Source organism: Wolffia australiana, chromosome 12, assembly GCF_029677425.1.
Source record: "Wolffia australiana isolate 7733 chromosome 12, ASM2967742v1".
NCBI lineage: Eukaryota > Viridiplantae > Streptophyta > Magnoliopsida > Alismatales > Araceae > Wolffia > Wolffia australiana.
In genome coordinates, this window is record NC_135846.1 from 352,321 (window position 1) to 367,956 (window position 15,636).

The 15,636-nt window shown below is 40.3% G+C and overlaps 1 protein-coding gene across 4 annotated transcripts; it reads left to right on the forward strand.

The window, feature by feature from the left end:
• The first annotated feature begins 1,966 nt into the window (after window positions 1–1,966).
• On the forward strand, window positions 1,967–11,703 carry LOC144710189 (putative WD repeat-containing protein C2A9.03). Of its 4 annotated transcripts, none has more exons than XM_078583880.1 (11): window positions 1,967–2,110; window positions 2,397–2,511; window positions 5,459–5,624; window positions 5,700–5,867; window positions 5,938–6,024; window positions 9,224–9,358; window positions 9,574–9,684; window positions 9,767–9,858; window positions 9,949–10,057; window positions 10,250–10,336; window positions 11,146–11,703. In XM_078583880.1, the coding sequence occupies exons 3-11, from the start codon at window positions 5,484–5,486 to the stop codon at window positions 11,563–11,565; spliced, it is 1,350 nt and encodes a 449-aa protein (XP_078440006.1). In that variant the 5' UTR covers window positions 1,967–2,110; window positions 2,397–2,511; window positions 5,459–5,483; the 3' UTR covers window positions 11,566–11,703. The 4 variants fall into 4 exon arrangements, with proteins under 4 accessions (XP_078440006.1, XP_078440008.1, XP_078440007.1 ...); XM_078583882.1 differs by having other exon boundaries at window positions 2,397–2,468; XM_078583881.1 differs by having other exon boundaries at window positions 1,978–2,110; window positions 2,402–2,511.
• Window positions 11,704–15,636: the final 3,933 nt, after the last annotated feature.

Sequence of the window (15,636 nt, forward strand, 5' to 3'; positions counted from 1 at the left end):
TTCACGAAAGTGATATGTATGAACCCCTTAATGGCATAGATGAGGCTGATTTGTATCTTGGTTGAGTAAGTATTCAATTTAGTTACGACAGTGACATATTTTGTATGTATGGCCATTGTTTGAATAACACATGCATGTTACCATCGGGTTCAACCATGGCTCAGTTTGCAGGTAGTAGTAAATACACAGAAGTGATTGAGTTGCCAAGATGGGTTTGTTCACCTTTGTTATAAGAGAAAATTGACTTGAGGAAAAAAATGTGAAAATACTTGTCCATAGTATTAGGAATATTAGAGGTGTGCTCCATTTATCTCCATTACACATCAATTCTAACTGTATGATGGATAAGGGTATCACTACTAACCATACTCTTTGCGGCTTCGTGAGTGATAACACGCAATATTGATAACTTAGTATTACGATACTTCTTATACATTTTCATTAAATTGGTTATATGTGTGTATTATAAAGCCAGAAATTATTAAATCCATTTGTAGACTAAAATTTTAAAATTCATGAATTTTTAAAATTTTTGGGACATCTTCTGACAAAAAATTCTGAAATAAAATAATATTTTAAGTCACAATATGGGAACAGAACAAGACTACAGAATCTATGACACAAGCTTGACCAGATGACCTTTCCATGACTTGCCCTCCACCCTACTCCAGACCTCGGAGTGGAGCAACATCCTTGGGGCCTTAACCCATCATGGGCGAGCCATGTAATCTAGACTTCAAACCATCATTTATCTGTTCCGTCGTCCGTCATCCCCATTCCGTAGATCATCCGCTCAGAGGATGTGAACCGAACTAAACTGCAGACTCTATGACGGATGACTGGCCAGGTGACCTTTCCATTACTTGCCATCCCCCCCACTCCAGATCTCAGAGTGGAGCAAAATCCTTGGGTCCTTCTCTCCGCATGGGCAGGCAATTGAATCTAGACTCATAACCATCATCCATCTGTTTGGTCATCCGTCAGCCATCCATCCACTCAGATTGATGGGAACCGAACTAAACTGCAGACTTGGTGACGGATGACAGGCAAGGTAACCTTTCCATCACTTGCTTTCCACCCTACTCCAGACCTCAGAGTGAAGCAAAATCCTTGGGGCCTTCTCCCATCATGGGCAGGCAATTTAATCTAGACTCACAACCATCATACATTCGTTCCTTCATCCGTCATCCATCATCCATCATCCATTCATTCCTTCATCCGCCATCCATCATCCATCATCACCATTCCGTCCATCATCCGCTCAAATGATGGGAACCAAACTAAACTGAAGACTCCTTAGGGCCTTCTCCCCGCATGGGCAGATGATTAAATCTAGACTCATAACCATCATCCATCTGTTCACATTCCATCCACCGTCCACTCAGACGATGGGAACCGAACGAAACTGCAGACTCTGTGATGGATGACTGGCCAGGTGACCTTTCCGTCACTTGTCATCCGCCCTAGTCCAGACCTCGGAGTGGAGCAAAATCCGTGGGCCCTCCTCCCCGCGTGGGCAGGCAATTTAATCTAGACTCATAACCATCATTCTTCCATTCCGTCCATCATCCGCTGAGATGATTGGAACCAAACGAAACTGCAGACTCTGTGACAAATATAGTGCAGGGACACGGACGGGACGGTTTTTTCGTCCCTGGATGAAACAATTGTCCTGTCCACGAGGTTAAAAGAAAATCAGGACAGAAAATTTTCTCGAGACCTCCGGACGAAAAAACCATCCCGTCCAGAGGGTCTCCGACGAAAAAACCTTCACGTCCGCATCCCTGTAATGATTCCGGACGTCCGACGGGACGATCTTCGTCCCGTCGTGTCCATCGTCCACGTCCCGATTGATCCGGAACTATAGTGACGAATGACACACCCAGTTGTCATTCCCATCCATCATCCGTCATCCGTCATCCAACGGGGTACGGGTGGGTCCCGCGAGATGCCTTCGTCCTTGTAGCGCCGACGTGGAGCGATGAAAAATCTCTGAAAACCAGAATTCCGTGGCCGCACAACCTCGCCTTCTTCTCCTCCTCCTCCTCCTCCGCGGCGATCCTCTCCGGCCGCCTCTCTCCGGTCGCCCGCCGACGATCGCGCCAGCCTGGTAATCATTGCTGTGAAACCACTCCTTTTGTCGTGAAAGCTTCGCCCCGATCGCCGCGTACCTCCTCGGAATCGGAAGTTGGGTTTGTGTGATCCTTCCATCTGATGATCGATCGGATCTCAAGATTGGAATTTGGGCTGTAATCTGGGTTTTTCTGCGCGTTTTCCTCTGTTTATTGCTGCGCGTTGCTTGATGTTCGTCGTCGTTTGCGGTTTTTGGTCGATGTTGATTGTTAATTTTGTTGGTTTTCGCCGATTTGTGTGATTGTATTGTATTTGTTTGTTAGTCCAGGGTATGGTTCGAGGCTGGAGAGCTTGAGGGCTGAGGGAAGCGAGACGTATTTCAGCGGGAAGTTTCGGTATTGTGGAATCAAGTGTCTCCGATCCTTTGGCTTTTCATAAGTGCGTTTGTTTCTCGTCTTAAAATGATTACCATTTTCGAGAAAGCTGATTACAACATGTGTGTTTGCGTAATTGGTATCTGTTGTTAGCCTTTTCAATTCTCTACGTATCACTGAAGCGGTTCAAATATTCGATTTATCTGACAATGCAATGGGTTAGAGCAAGGAATGGCGATTCAGTTAGTGGGGAGAGAGAGGTCGAATGACTACTGCGTATTCTAAATTGACTCTCCCCTAGTGAGATCTTTTTAGAGATTTTTTTGGAAAAAAATATTTTATGAGATATCAAAGTGATAAATTCTACCTTCTTTTGTCTTCTTTTGTGCAAAGGGCCTCAGTATGGTTCAGGTTTGGCTGTTTAATTTTTCTTTGTCCTCTCTGCTACAAAACCATCAGGAAGTCGGTCATTAAAAAACTCAGTATTATGGAAAACTTTATGCAGGACTTCGGGTGCCGAAAAATGGGATGACCGTGGACTAGGATAATTTCCCCTTAGAATGACTACTTTAAGAGAGAATCCCGGGAAAACCTGTTCTAAACTAAATTCTTGGCTTTGTTTTGAGATACTTGACCAAGATGATCTCAGGAAATGGTTGCAGACGGACTTTCTAAAATTTTAGTTTCTGCTGAGAGTCAACTAGGGCTCATTTCTGTGCTTAAGGGGTTTAGAAATCATTTAAAGGAGTTTTAGAGGGATAATTTATAACTTACATGCATTCTACATGCACTCTGTGACATTGAATTGTTTTTCTCAAGTGGTAGAGTTTTATTAGAAGCATGCGGTTCCAGGAATACTTTTTTTAGAAACTCCCGGGACAATCTCCAAATCCAATCCTTTGCAAAATGGAATGAGAAGTTTAGAAAGCATGTTGAAGAATTCTGTATTAGCCAGTACTGTTCCTTAATACCTCATAAAATACATCAGATGATTTATCTGTCGACTTAAATTATGTTCTTGCTAACTCTGATGATTACAAAACCATGAAGGATAGCAGATGAACAGCATGCATGGGCTGTTCAATTTTTTTGAAGAAAGCATGACTGTCCATATCTGTAGATCATCTTTAATTAGCCCAGAGGGTATCCACTGTATGGACTATTAATCAGAATAACTTAATTGTTCATATTGGGGAAGATAGCATTAGGACGAGAATGATGGTTCGAGGGAGCGATAAATCAGAGGATACCTGGAAATAGAGGGAGTGGATGCCTGGAGGGGATGTTGATGGAGGGAGTGAAATATTGTTGATGGAGGGGATGTTGGAATGGACGCCTGGAAATGTTGTTGGTGTGATAAAGAACCAGCGCAAAGTCTACAGCTTATTCAATGTTCTCCTGAAGGAAGGGCTGCCCTATTTAAAATGAGACATTGGTAAAAGGGAAATGACTAAACTACTCCTCATGGGTGCAGCTGAAAAAACTATCCCTGAACATAATGGGGATCACATAATCCACAAAGGAGGTGAGCTGACTTCATATTCTTCCTATATCCATCATCTATGTCCTATAGAATTTTTCGCTTGTCCCTTCTGGAGAGAGTTGTTTCACCTTCAATGGATACAACCCAAGAATAGCACATTCTAACATCTCTTAGTGATTGGACGAAACTATGTGGTAATGGAACACTTGAAGCCACTTTAAAATAGATAATTTCCCATTAGACCTTCAACTTTTCCAAACTTCCTTTCATGAAAACTTTTGTTTTTCCAATACAATTTTTTACTCCGTTGAACTCGGTCTGCAAAAGTGATTCCCTGTGGCATAATATGATACCGCAACTTCACAAGTCATCAGAATTAACCTTCAGCTCACAATGGGAGACCAGACTGTGCCTCTATGGCAAACACTGAAGTCATCATCAAGGGGAACAACTTACCCCACTTAGAAGTGACCTGGGATTCGGTCATCCTTTTGTCTTGTAAGTACTTCGTGACTTTTATCTTCAGGATACTGTGGCACTGGATGTGAAGAGTAATGTATGTCCGATGATAACTTCCATGTCGGAATGAGAAGGGCCCTGTTAAGACCCCATCCGACCTTAAGTATAATATCTCAATCGGCCAGGCTCTATTATTTTAGGTAGGACCCAACTGGGTTGAGCAGGAAATCGGGGGTTAAGTACCAGATGGGGGATGGGAAAAAGAGTAGACATTCTTTAGTGAACTTGTTATAGGATCTTGTTGTAATTGATTCATTTGCCTCTTATTTGATCTCTCTTTGTACGTTCTTAGGGATCCATCAGAACCATCCATAAGTTACGACAGAAACTTTTACTGTTCATAAAGGAACTGGTATTCTTTCGAGTAAACCTGCTCACAAGTTAGGGTTCACATGTACAGTCTATGAACTTGTGTAGATGCTAGCTTCTCACAGAACAGACCATAAACAATTCTGCTTCTTTTCAATTTCACAATTTTCTTCAGACTCATCTGCTGCAAGCCAACAAGTTCATAATAATGATAAGATGTGAGGAGAGCTCTGTGGAGTGGATGTTGCCACGGAAGGGATTCAGAAGAATATCCATCAATAGTGATCAACATTGGGTGGACGTCGTTGATAGAGAGAGAAGTACGGAAATGATAAATGAAAAAAACTAGCCCCGGAGGGTTTTGGTTCATATCAGCATCATTCAAGAGTTTTCCAAAAAAAAATCTGGGAATAAATTTCCTTTTATTGCCGAATTTTATAGGATGTGAGTCATTGCTTCTTTTTTATCGACACATGGAATGAAAGGAATGGATATAAGCTTTTATTTGATTATTTGAAAAAAATGATCGAAGTTAAACATGATATGCAAATGATCAATGCAACTGTCTTAATATCATGATTACATCTGAGTTTGTTGGTATGATGCTAGAGAAATGGCATTGTAGCATTTGCCTTCTTTTCTAATGTGCCAAATTTTGTTTCTTCTCTTTATCCTCATCACTTTGATCTGAACTGTGCAGAGACGTATACCTTTTCTTCACAAGGATGTCTCAGTATCACAGAGACGATATGGATGACATGGCAGAAGACTATGAAATGGCCGGTGTTGAGGGCGATATGGATGATCACTTTCATGATAGATTTATTGAGGACTCAGACTCTGATATTGACGAGTACACACAGGGGGTTTGTTTTCATTCAATTTTGTCTTTTAAAACTTCTCGTTGATGATAACTGAAGACAATGGCGCATATGTTTCAGAGTCCAAGGATAACAGATACTTCCTCTGCTCAAGCTAGAAAAGGAAAGGATATCCAGGGGATTCCTTGGGACAGATTGAGCATCACAAGGGAGAAGTACAGACAAACAAGGCTGGCGCAGTACCGGAATTATGAAAACATTCCAAGCTCAGGAGAGAAGTCAGAAAAGGTGCATTGTTTATGGTAATGTTTAATACCTTAACTGGCTTTCATAGGTCCTAATTTTTTTTTATTTCTAGGAGTGTAAAGCAACGAGAAAAGGTGATGTCTTCTATGAGTTCCAGCACAATACAAGATCAGTTAAATCTACTATTTTGCACTTTCAGGTGGGCTATACCGATGTTGCTGGCCATTATATTTTTCTTTAATCCCAATTTGGGGTTCATTATATATACAATACCGTATTTTCTCTTTCAATTATTTACCTGATAAAGATTTTTTGACTGGCGAACTTCCTTGTCTAGTTGTGCAAATGATTAGGGTGTTTCCTTCTGTTTTGTTGTATGGATGTGTTTTTGATTAGTAAACTGTAATGGTACTGATTATTTTGAGTCGCCAAAGCAGTGTCGGGACAATTCATTTTTATAGAGGCTGGGGTCATAAATTTTGTTTGGACATGGCCCTTGATTTTTAATCTCGCCACTATAATGCCTTCTATCCTTAAGCTTAACTCATGAATTCGGTAGTGGATGTTAGCATTTATTAACCGTTTACCGTTTTAGGGTCACCGACTATAACATGACACAATCCCTGCTATGAAAGGTCGTTCTCGAATGTTCAGAATCAGTCTTAACCTGGGAGGGTTCTAAGATTAAGACTGATCCCGGACCATGAATATGGCAGTTGAACCACTGAACTCTTATTTGGATGCAAATTTGAGATTGCTGGGTGCACGTTATCTGTGAGAGAACTAAGAGTCTAGAGTAACTGATTGACAGGTTCTGGGGCTTCTCCAAAACTTTAGTTTAAGGTGAAATGATTAAAACCTGGCTATTATTGTATGGACTGTTATGTCTTCTAGAAAATGAGTACATTATGTGATGAATACCGATGATCTTCTCTTTGATTAACGTGAGAACCCAATTTGTTGCTTAGTTATGGGGAAAAACATTTGGGAGATTGGATGAATAAACACAATTAAATCGTTTCTTGCAAAGGTGTGAGTTAATAAGTGCATGAGTGAGCCAGCAAGCTGTGAGTGAAGTGCAACATTTGTTACTGATGTATAACCTTTGCAACGTGTCTTGTGGGACTACAAGTGGCAAGTTGACGACTTAAATGCTTAGCTTAGCAGTCAAACATGCCTACAAACCCAGAAAATTGAACTTCACGCCGAACTAAGTCCAGGAGTGCCAAGCTAAGCACTATGTTTTTCTTGTGCTGAGAAATTGTTTTGGGGTCATCTTGCCACAAGGAACTATAGATTTTTGTTCTTTCAGGGGCTTTGCAATTCTTTGATTCAAGAGGGAATGCAGTTGTCAACCAGAAACAGAAGGCTCTGCTAGAGCATATTGAATTATCACTGGATTCCTATGTCTGGCTAACCGCCTTGAGCACTAGGAAATAGCAGGTACTATCAAGATTCATGGGGTTCAGTGCTCATTGATTCCAGGCTGCCCACAATATCATCTTAGCCAAGCTGGCAGACATTTTGAACAACCTCAGATTACAGCGTCGCCCTGATAAATGGGTACTCACTATAATGTCAGGGTGTCTGCATACTAATGAATATTCAGGGGCTCACGATCTTTGTTAACTACCTGCCCCTTTTCCTTGGCTGCGTGGTTGTGATATTGGGTATGCTAGGGGTTGAGAGCCTGGGAGAGATTTCGGATGTCTTACATCGACTCAGCATGAAATTTGAAGTAGAACGAGAGACAATACCCTATGGGGCGACCCAAGCAGGAATCATTTGGGGATTGTCTTCAAGTGATGCACTAAGAGATTGATCAAGAGAATGAATTATACATGCCCCATTTCCAATTCTCCTCTTCTATAAAGCCTCAACTGGGGAAGGACAAGATACGTTTCTCCCTTGAACCTATTATGAGAAGAAAAGGATAAGGCCTGAAGTTGTGGGAAACGAAGACTGTTAGTGAGATAGTCAGCCTTATGGGCTAATGGGCCCTATTCTATAAGCCCATTAGCCCTCTTATCATTCTCTCTCTCCTAGGGTATATGTATACCCAGCCATGTACTCTATTGAGTTATGTCATTATCTTCTTCCTTCCTCTCTTGACAAAGACTATACAAAAACAGAGGGAGGAGCAAGACAGGACATCTGGACTTCTTGTTTCAAGAACATAGGCGTCGGTCTGACTGGAGGAGAGAGATCATCTCCATTCTTGATGGAGAAAAGAGTCAATACAACTTGAGCCTTGTGAATCTTCTGATGTCATCTGAAATAAAATACTGAACTACCTCTCCCTCGACTCGAATGTTTGCATCGAGATGGAGAACACTACTACTGTTTGAATTTCTTAAAGAATGTACATTAACAAATTCCTAGTCAATCCTGATTTCCCCCATGATCTTAGTAAGACAATGCAGTCCTAGTCGCCCAGCAACAGAATTAATTTGGGCCTGCTTTAAACCAGCCCGTCTCTTCCCACTGCAATGAACATGAAGACAGAAACTACCTGGCAGAAGGCGTGCAACTGGAATCATCTAGCGGTCAAGCAGGACCCTTGCAGCCTCAGCTCTGTTGGTAAAGTTGAAAGATGTCAGGTCGTACTTCTGTATGGATTATAGGACACTGAATCCCATCACCATCTCCGACGTGTTTCCCGTTCCTTTGATCAAGGAGCTATTGCATTGGTCAGTCAACAGGCGACATTATGGGAATGGCATTGCTGTGAATCATAGCTGTGCAGTAATAAAACCTCATCAGCAATTGTGTGACATTGTCAACAGTGACGGGTCAGTGGCCAAAGCTTGCAATCAGGAGCCGCAATATGGGAAAAACTTTGTAAGCAGAGAGTTCCCCTACATATGAAAGCTGTGTAAGCAGAGTTATGTCAGGAGGGAAGCCTTTTGAGTGGAAAGCCACATAAATGGATGGGCCATGTCAGCCAGGACTGACACATTGGAGGACACCACCACATCATTAAAATATCACTTCATCTTTAGTACAACATGATTGACACTTTATCCTTTTATTTTTATCTACCCTGTACACTACATCGGAGCAAGCAATGAGGTACTTAAGTTTCACGCTCGGGGAAGGTTTTCGGACTGTATGAGGAAATAGGTCATTCCATTTGGTATTTTAGTTTTCATCTCTATATTTTCCCACTTAAAAGTTTAGTTGTGCCCTCACAGAGCAGCAGGCTCTTCTTGTCGCCCTGATTCCTCTCACTCCTATCTTTAAAACCAAAGCCTACTCTCTATATTTTCATCCTTATTTATGATTTCTCGAAGAGATGGACAATGCATTTTAGAATGTACAGCTGCCTCATTGTTTTCTTTCATGAAATTGCTATATTAATGGTGAATTTTTCTCAACTTTTTTTCCAAACTTGACAGCTTAGAAATCTTGTGTGGGCCACATCTAAACATGATGTCTACCTCATGTCCCGTGCCTCTGTCATCCACTGGTCAGGGGTCAGTGGAAAGACCACCGAAGTCCTAAATGTGATGGGGCACGTTGCCCCTTGTGAGGTACATATCTCCCTCAATGTAACTCTCAACAGTGGGCTCAACCATTGCTTGTTTTTTCCTTTTCTCTGTCTCTCTCTCTGTCAGCCTTTCATTCCTATCTATATCCCTCGCTCGCTCTCACTCTCAACATCCATCCATCCAGTTGTCACTCTCTTCATATGCATCAAATCGCAGTCCAAATATCTATATTTTTTTCCTATTTTTCTTGCTTACAGAAACACCCAGGAAGCTTGTTGGAGGGATTTACGCAGACCCAGATTAGCACCTTGGGTGTGAAAGATGGGCTGCTAGTCGCTGGAGGATTCCAGGGGGAGCTCATCTGCAAGGTGAGCATATTTGTTCCAAAACCACCATATTGAGATCTTTGTTATGAACTATGAAGTTTATTGCCTTAAATGGGATGCACAGCACTTGGATCGGCCGGGGGTCAGCTTCTGCTGCCGGACAACGCACGAGGACAATGCCATCACAAATGCTGTAGAGATTTATCGCAACCCGAGGCCTGTTTCCTAGCTTAAGAACTGGTTTCTTAGTTTCCTTTTGAGTTTTAAACGTTATTGTTTTTTTCTGAATGGGGTTGGCTTGGGCAGTGGGGGCGCTCTGCATTTTATGGCGGCAAATAATGACTGCGGAGTGAGGGATTTTGACATGGAAAAGTTTCAACTCTGCAAGCACTTTCGCTTTCCGTGGCCCGTCAATGTAAATGCTCCGCAACTCTGCCTTGCCTGCCATCCTCTTTCCTGCGAGAGAGGAAACAAATGGGTTCAACCATTGTGGCACATACCAATTGCAACCTTTTTTGATAAAAACCTTGCTAGATGTAGATTAAACCCTCAGGGTTTAGTTTATTGGGATTAGTTCGAGGTTGATGATAGGGTTTTACTGCTTCAGCATACATCTCTGAGCCCAGATGGGAAGATGCTAGTGGTCGTGGGCGACAACACTGAGGGTCTCCTGGTTGATCCCCTCTCTGGAAAGGTGATTCTTAAACTTTACTTTGCTCTTATTTTCTCCTCTTCGTTTTTGTATTCTATACATGTAATTATATATTGTCAAAATATTCTGTCCTTCTTCAACAACCCTTTCCCTTTTGCTCTCTATAAATACAGGTACTAATAAATGTCAAATTTCCATCTCTTCTTATCATTCTCGCCCTCTAATTTACCTATCAAGACCCAAAGTCACATACTCCTTTTTCACCCCTACCTTGCTCTCTTTCTCTCTGTTTATATGTATATATACATAAAATACATATATTTCTGGGAAAAATCTCTGCATCAACTTGTCAATTCTCTTCTTGCGCTAGGTTGCGAAATATTTTTGCAGATAAGAATGGCAAACTTTATATCTACCCCTGTCAATTCTCTTCTTACTTTCTTCACTCGCTTAATACAGATGCAAACTACTCTTATCAACCTTGTTCTCGTTCACTCATCTTGCAACTCAGTTCACTCGCTCTGTCTCTGTAAATGAGTTTGGTGCTTCATCTCTCTTCTGCTATTCCATTCTCTCTCTCTTTCAATAAAAGTAGTCTGGTGCTTCATTTCTCCTACTTTTCCAACTCAGTTCTCTCTCTTCTTAAAATTGTGCCCGGGCTTCATACAATACGATTACATTTACCTCTCTAGAAACAACGGATGGGCCTCACATAAACCATGCATTGGTATGAACATGCACACATCATCTCTCATGAAGCTATGCATGGCCTTTCACAGTAAATTACTTTCATGTGTACTAACTCTCTATATCTCTCTCTCTCTCACAATCTCTGGGGGGGGGGGGGGCAGACAATTGGCGAGCTGCGGGGGCACAGGGACTACTCGTTTGCATCAGCATGGCACCCGGGTGGGTGGCTGGTGGCAACAGGAAACCAGGACAAGACGTGCCGGGTGTGGGATGTGCGCCATGCTGGCTCAGGCGCACTGTGCGCCCTCCGTGGCAACCTCGGCGCTGTCCGGTCGCTGCGGTTCAGCCCGGATGGTCGACTGCTTGCCGCCGCTGAGCCAGCTGACTTTGTGCACCTCTTTGACGTTGCTTCTTCCTTTGACCGGCGGCAAGAGATTGACTTCTTCGGCGAGATCTCGGGACTGTCCTTCTCCCCCCACCATGCTGATGCCCTGTTCATCGGAGTCTGGGACCGCACCTACGGCTCTCTCCTCCAATTCCGCCGCAGCCGCCCCCACCCCTACCTTGATACCATAATCTGACTTCACCCTCCTCCCCTCCCTCTACCACTCTCTCTCTACATCACGCTATCTCTCTGTCACATGCCCCGGTTTGTAAGGTTCATAACGCTATATACAGACTCCAGCATCCAAGGAATGAGATGAAGATTTGCACTCCAACATGGAAGGTTTGCATACAGTGAGAAAGAGAGAGAGAGAGAGAGAGAGAGAGTGAGAAAGTAAGAGAAGGGAGAGGGAGAGAGATAGATAGATAGATAGAGGTCAACAGATGCCTTTAGAAATAACAGTTTAAATCTTAGTTTCCACTCTTCAATGAAGTTGACCATTGTCTCCATGTGTTGATGGATTATACTACACTGATAGTCAGTTGGCCATCAATTAAAAGTGAAGGAGCCATGTGACAAGAACACAAGGTTTATAAAAAATCCATTCTTTCTAAAGATGTTACCAGTCTTACAGAAACTTAACGGCATTTTTAAGGCATATAACAATAATATTATCATGCTAACGTCATATATTCATTTATATTTTAAATATCTTACACTACATGTGGTTTATGGAGTATTAGTCTTTTTATGAGACAGTTTTTTCCTAATTGCATGACATTAGATATCAAGCCATTTTTATCATATCTTCAAGCGTTTAAGTATTGTTACATACCACATGATCAAGGCTCTATGATTTGATAAATAACCTTCCATAAAATCATTAAAATTTTTATTTCATTAGAGTGATAAAGTGTCATAGCTGACATACTTTTTTTTTCAAATTATTTGTACATATTAGTAAAGAGAAAGGGGTCAAATGAGCTCGGAATAATGTGTTGGGTCAAGGGGGACAACACGTCAAAATGGGTATAAACGAAAATGATACTCCACTTCTCTGTGGATACTTCTGTATGTAAAAATGGGCATATGACATGTGCTCACTCATCCCACTAACCATCAACTTTGCTTCCAAAGGAATAAAACAAAATTCAATTTCTTTATCTTTCAACAAGCCATTAAAAATGGAAAATTACTAAATTTAAAAGGGAATGGGGAATTTAGTTAACATTTATTATTTATTAAATTTATTTTCCTTTCTCTCCGTCATCCCAAAATTTGCCTTGCCCTAAATTGACCTGCCAGAAAAATTCTTTTATGGGGCCCAGGTTGATCTAACTGATTAAAGTAAGGTTGATGCTCTATCTCCTCATCAATCATCAATTTGTTCCAAATTTACTTTCCCATAATGAGTCACATTGCTGCACACTCCTGTGATGTCCTGACCCAAATTTTCCATGTTCTGGCCACCACTCCCCAATGCGCAAGATCCACCCATGCAATCTGAGTTGCTGTTTGATGGTCTGCGTTGTTTATGCATCAGCTTTTGGCCCATTGATCTGGTTTTCCTATAGAATGTACCCTTTTTTTTTCACACAGCCTACGCAATAGTGCATTGTTGGCCAAGCAGCCTACCTTTGTGATTTGCTACTGCAGAGTTATGCTCTAGTAGTGGTATATCTTCAACTATTTATTTTACATTTTGTGCAATATAAATGTTTTAATTACTAATTTCGCTTCATGTGGATCAAATTTTTCTTCCTCTATATTCAATGTAATTTATTGAAGAGAAAAATCAGATAAGCATTATTATTTTAGTCTAAATTGAAATCAAAATTAACGCTAAAATAAATATTATGTCTTGGTATAAATTGCAATCAGATAAGCATTACATTAGATTTAGACTAATCAGCTTCATCTGGAGGAGCCTTAAACACATAAAGATCATTTAACTACAATTTGTGGGCTGGGCCCCTTTTCAAACATCCCACTCAGTATATTTGAAAATGAAAGTGTTTTCTCATTTCTTACGTTTTAGAGAAAAAATATTTACATCGCTATATCAGGAGCCCAATACTTGTGGATAATGGCAGTAGAATCGTAAAATAAATATTATGGATTGGAAAACATAATCACTTTGAGAAATTGATCCATCACTATAGGCATGTAGATAAATTTCTTATAATGCACACGAAACAATGAAGCAATGGACTATTTAGTGTCCACATCGTGGGGAACCTTATCATGAGTCTGTTTTAAGAATCATGGGGAATTAAATGATGGGTATAGGGAACATATAGCAACGAGTGCTCAAACTCTAAGATAAATACAGATGTTTAAGCTTGCAAGAAGAAAGAGACAAAAGAGTAGAGTAGTCATTACCATACTATGTATGTGACTCTCTTTGGCACATGTAGTACTAAAGTTCATAACTCCACACATCAACTCCGCATTTATTTAAAAAATTAATTAACTTTAACCAATATATAGGTTAATGAATGATTGATCGCTATAACCCAATGGATTCCTTGAGTATTCAATATTTGATGTGTCGAGTCACAATGGATGTTCAAGGAGATATAAAATAGTTTATTAACTATCATGAAACGTCTTTATCACCTGTTACCATGCACATGTAATCCCTAATCTACACAACAATCTTATAACAACCTAGGGTATGATCCACTATGTAACCATACCCAGTCATTCTATATAGTAGCTATGCTTTTAGAAAATCATCAGGAAACCCCTTTTTCTAATTTTTTGACTACCTTGGCTAAGAATTTCATCACATCATCTTCATTAGGCTGTCTCCTCTTATTCACATGGAGTTTTAGTGCTATGATTGAAGATACTAAATGTTCATGAACTGAAACTGAAATAAAATCAAACCATATATTTATTTTCTGGATTATATACTCACCTTGAGCAGAGTCGAATCAATGATCCAAGGTTTCCTTTATTGTGACTCTTTTGACGGTCCAAGCATTTGGCCTCTACATGTGCCCACACGGACATCAGCACATTAAATGTTCTCCTCTAATTATCAGACAGCACCACTAGAGACTAGTGAAGATCTTCTCACCATACGAGTTGCACAAAACAAATTATAGCCTAGAAAGTAAGAAATGGACAATGAGTTACAGTCTTTAATAGGCTTGAAATTTGTGCAATGAATTTCTAAAATAACCTTAATCAGCTTAGACGATGCATAGAGTGGTAAAGGAGCCAAACTATATAGAGGAGTTCTGCATCATTATCTAAATTGTATTTTTTTGTAAAAGGGACGAATTCAGCTAGAAGTAGGAATAGATAAGATGATAGGAGTTGAGTGAACCTAGGGAGAGGCTGAAGAATCTCTTAAAATTATTTGATATATCATGATTTTTTTGTTCAGATATAAGATATGGCTATACTATGTAGGTGAGTATGCATCCAAATTTAAAAACCAAAAAAAATATATAAAGAGATATAAAGTAAACCTAATGATGTGTGTGGAGTTTTTGGAGATGAAATTAAACCTAATGATGCTCCTTAATAGTCCATTCATATAAGAGGTTGTATATTTTCTTACAGAGCAACATTTTGGAGACAGAAAAAAATAAAGGACCAAATTAAAGTTCACAGGATTTGATCTCTAAAGGAATATTATCCTACTTGATCAGTAATGTTGGGGAATGTGTTTAGAAGATAATTTTGGGTGTCTTGTGGGTTTTGCTAATAGAGTTGGATGGATGATAGGAGCATAAAAGACAAAGGTGCCTTTTAAATTCCAGCTATATTTGAATTATTGAGAGTTATATATCAAGTGCTGAACTTGGATTAACTTAGGTCTTCGATACCATTTTCTCTCATCAAATAAGTCTTATGGCTCTACACCCTCATTAACTCCTAAAATCACTATATAATTTGCAGTGTTTAGGCCTCTCTCAATTATTTCGTTATACATTTCTGCCTGCAAAAATAAAACGAAGCAGCATTAGTTATCTATTAAATGCAAATGTTGCATCGCAAATTTTAATACCCCGTTATATCATACTACACCACATATACAATAATTATGACTGGGATATTATTATGTAATTTTAATCCTCAAGTTGTGTCCTCTTATCCTGTGTCCAAGCGCTCCATCGCGACCACTAGTGCTTGAGCAATAAAATAACACAGTTTGGGATGACCAATAATAGGTAAACAATGTGAAAAAAACGTGACATACACCAAGATGACATTCTATCCCAATGAATTCACTTTAAGCAGAAACCATTTA

What these genes read in the sequence shown, in the direction of transcription:
- LOC144710189 (XM_078583880.1), top strand. Translation starts at nt 5,484, where the DNA reads ATGTCTCAGTATCACAGAGACGATATGGATGACATGGCAGAAGACTAT. An exon ending in CAGGAGAGAAGTCAGAAAAG is followed by an intron (nt 5,868 to 5,937) that starts GTGCATTGTTTA and finishes TTTTATTTCTAG; the next exon opens with GAGTGTAAAGCAACGAGAAA. An exon ending in GGCACGTTGCCCCTTGTGAG is followed by an intron (nt 9,359 to 9,573) that starts GTACATATCTCC and finishes TCTTGCTTACAG; the next exon opens with AAACACCCAGGAAGCTTGTT.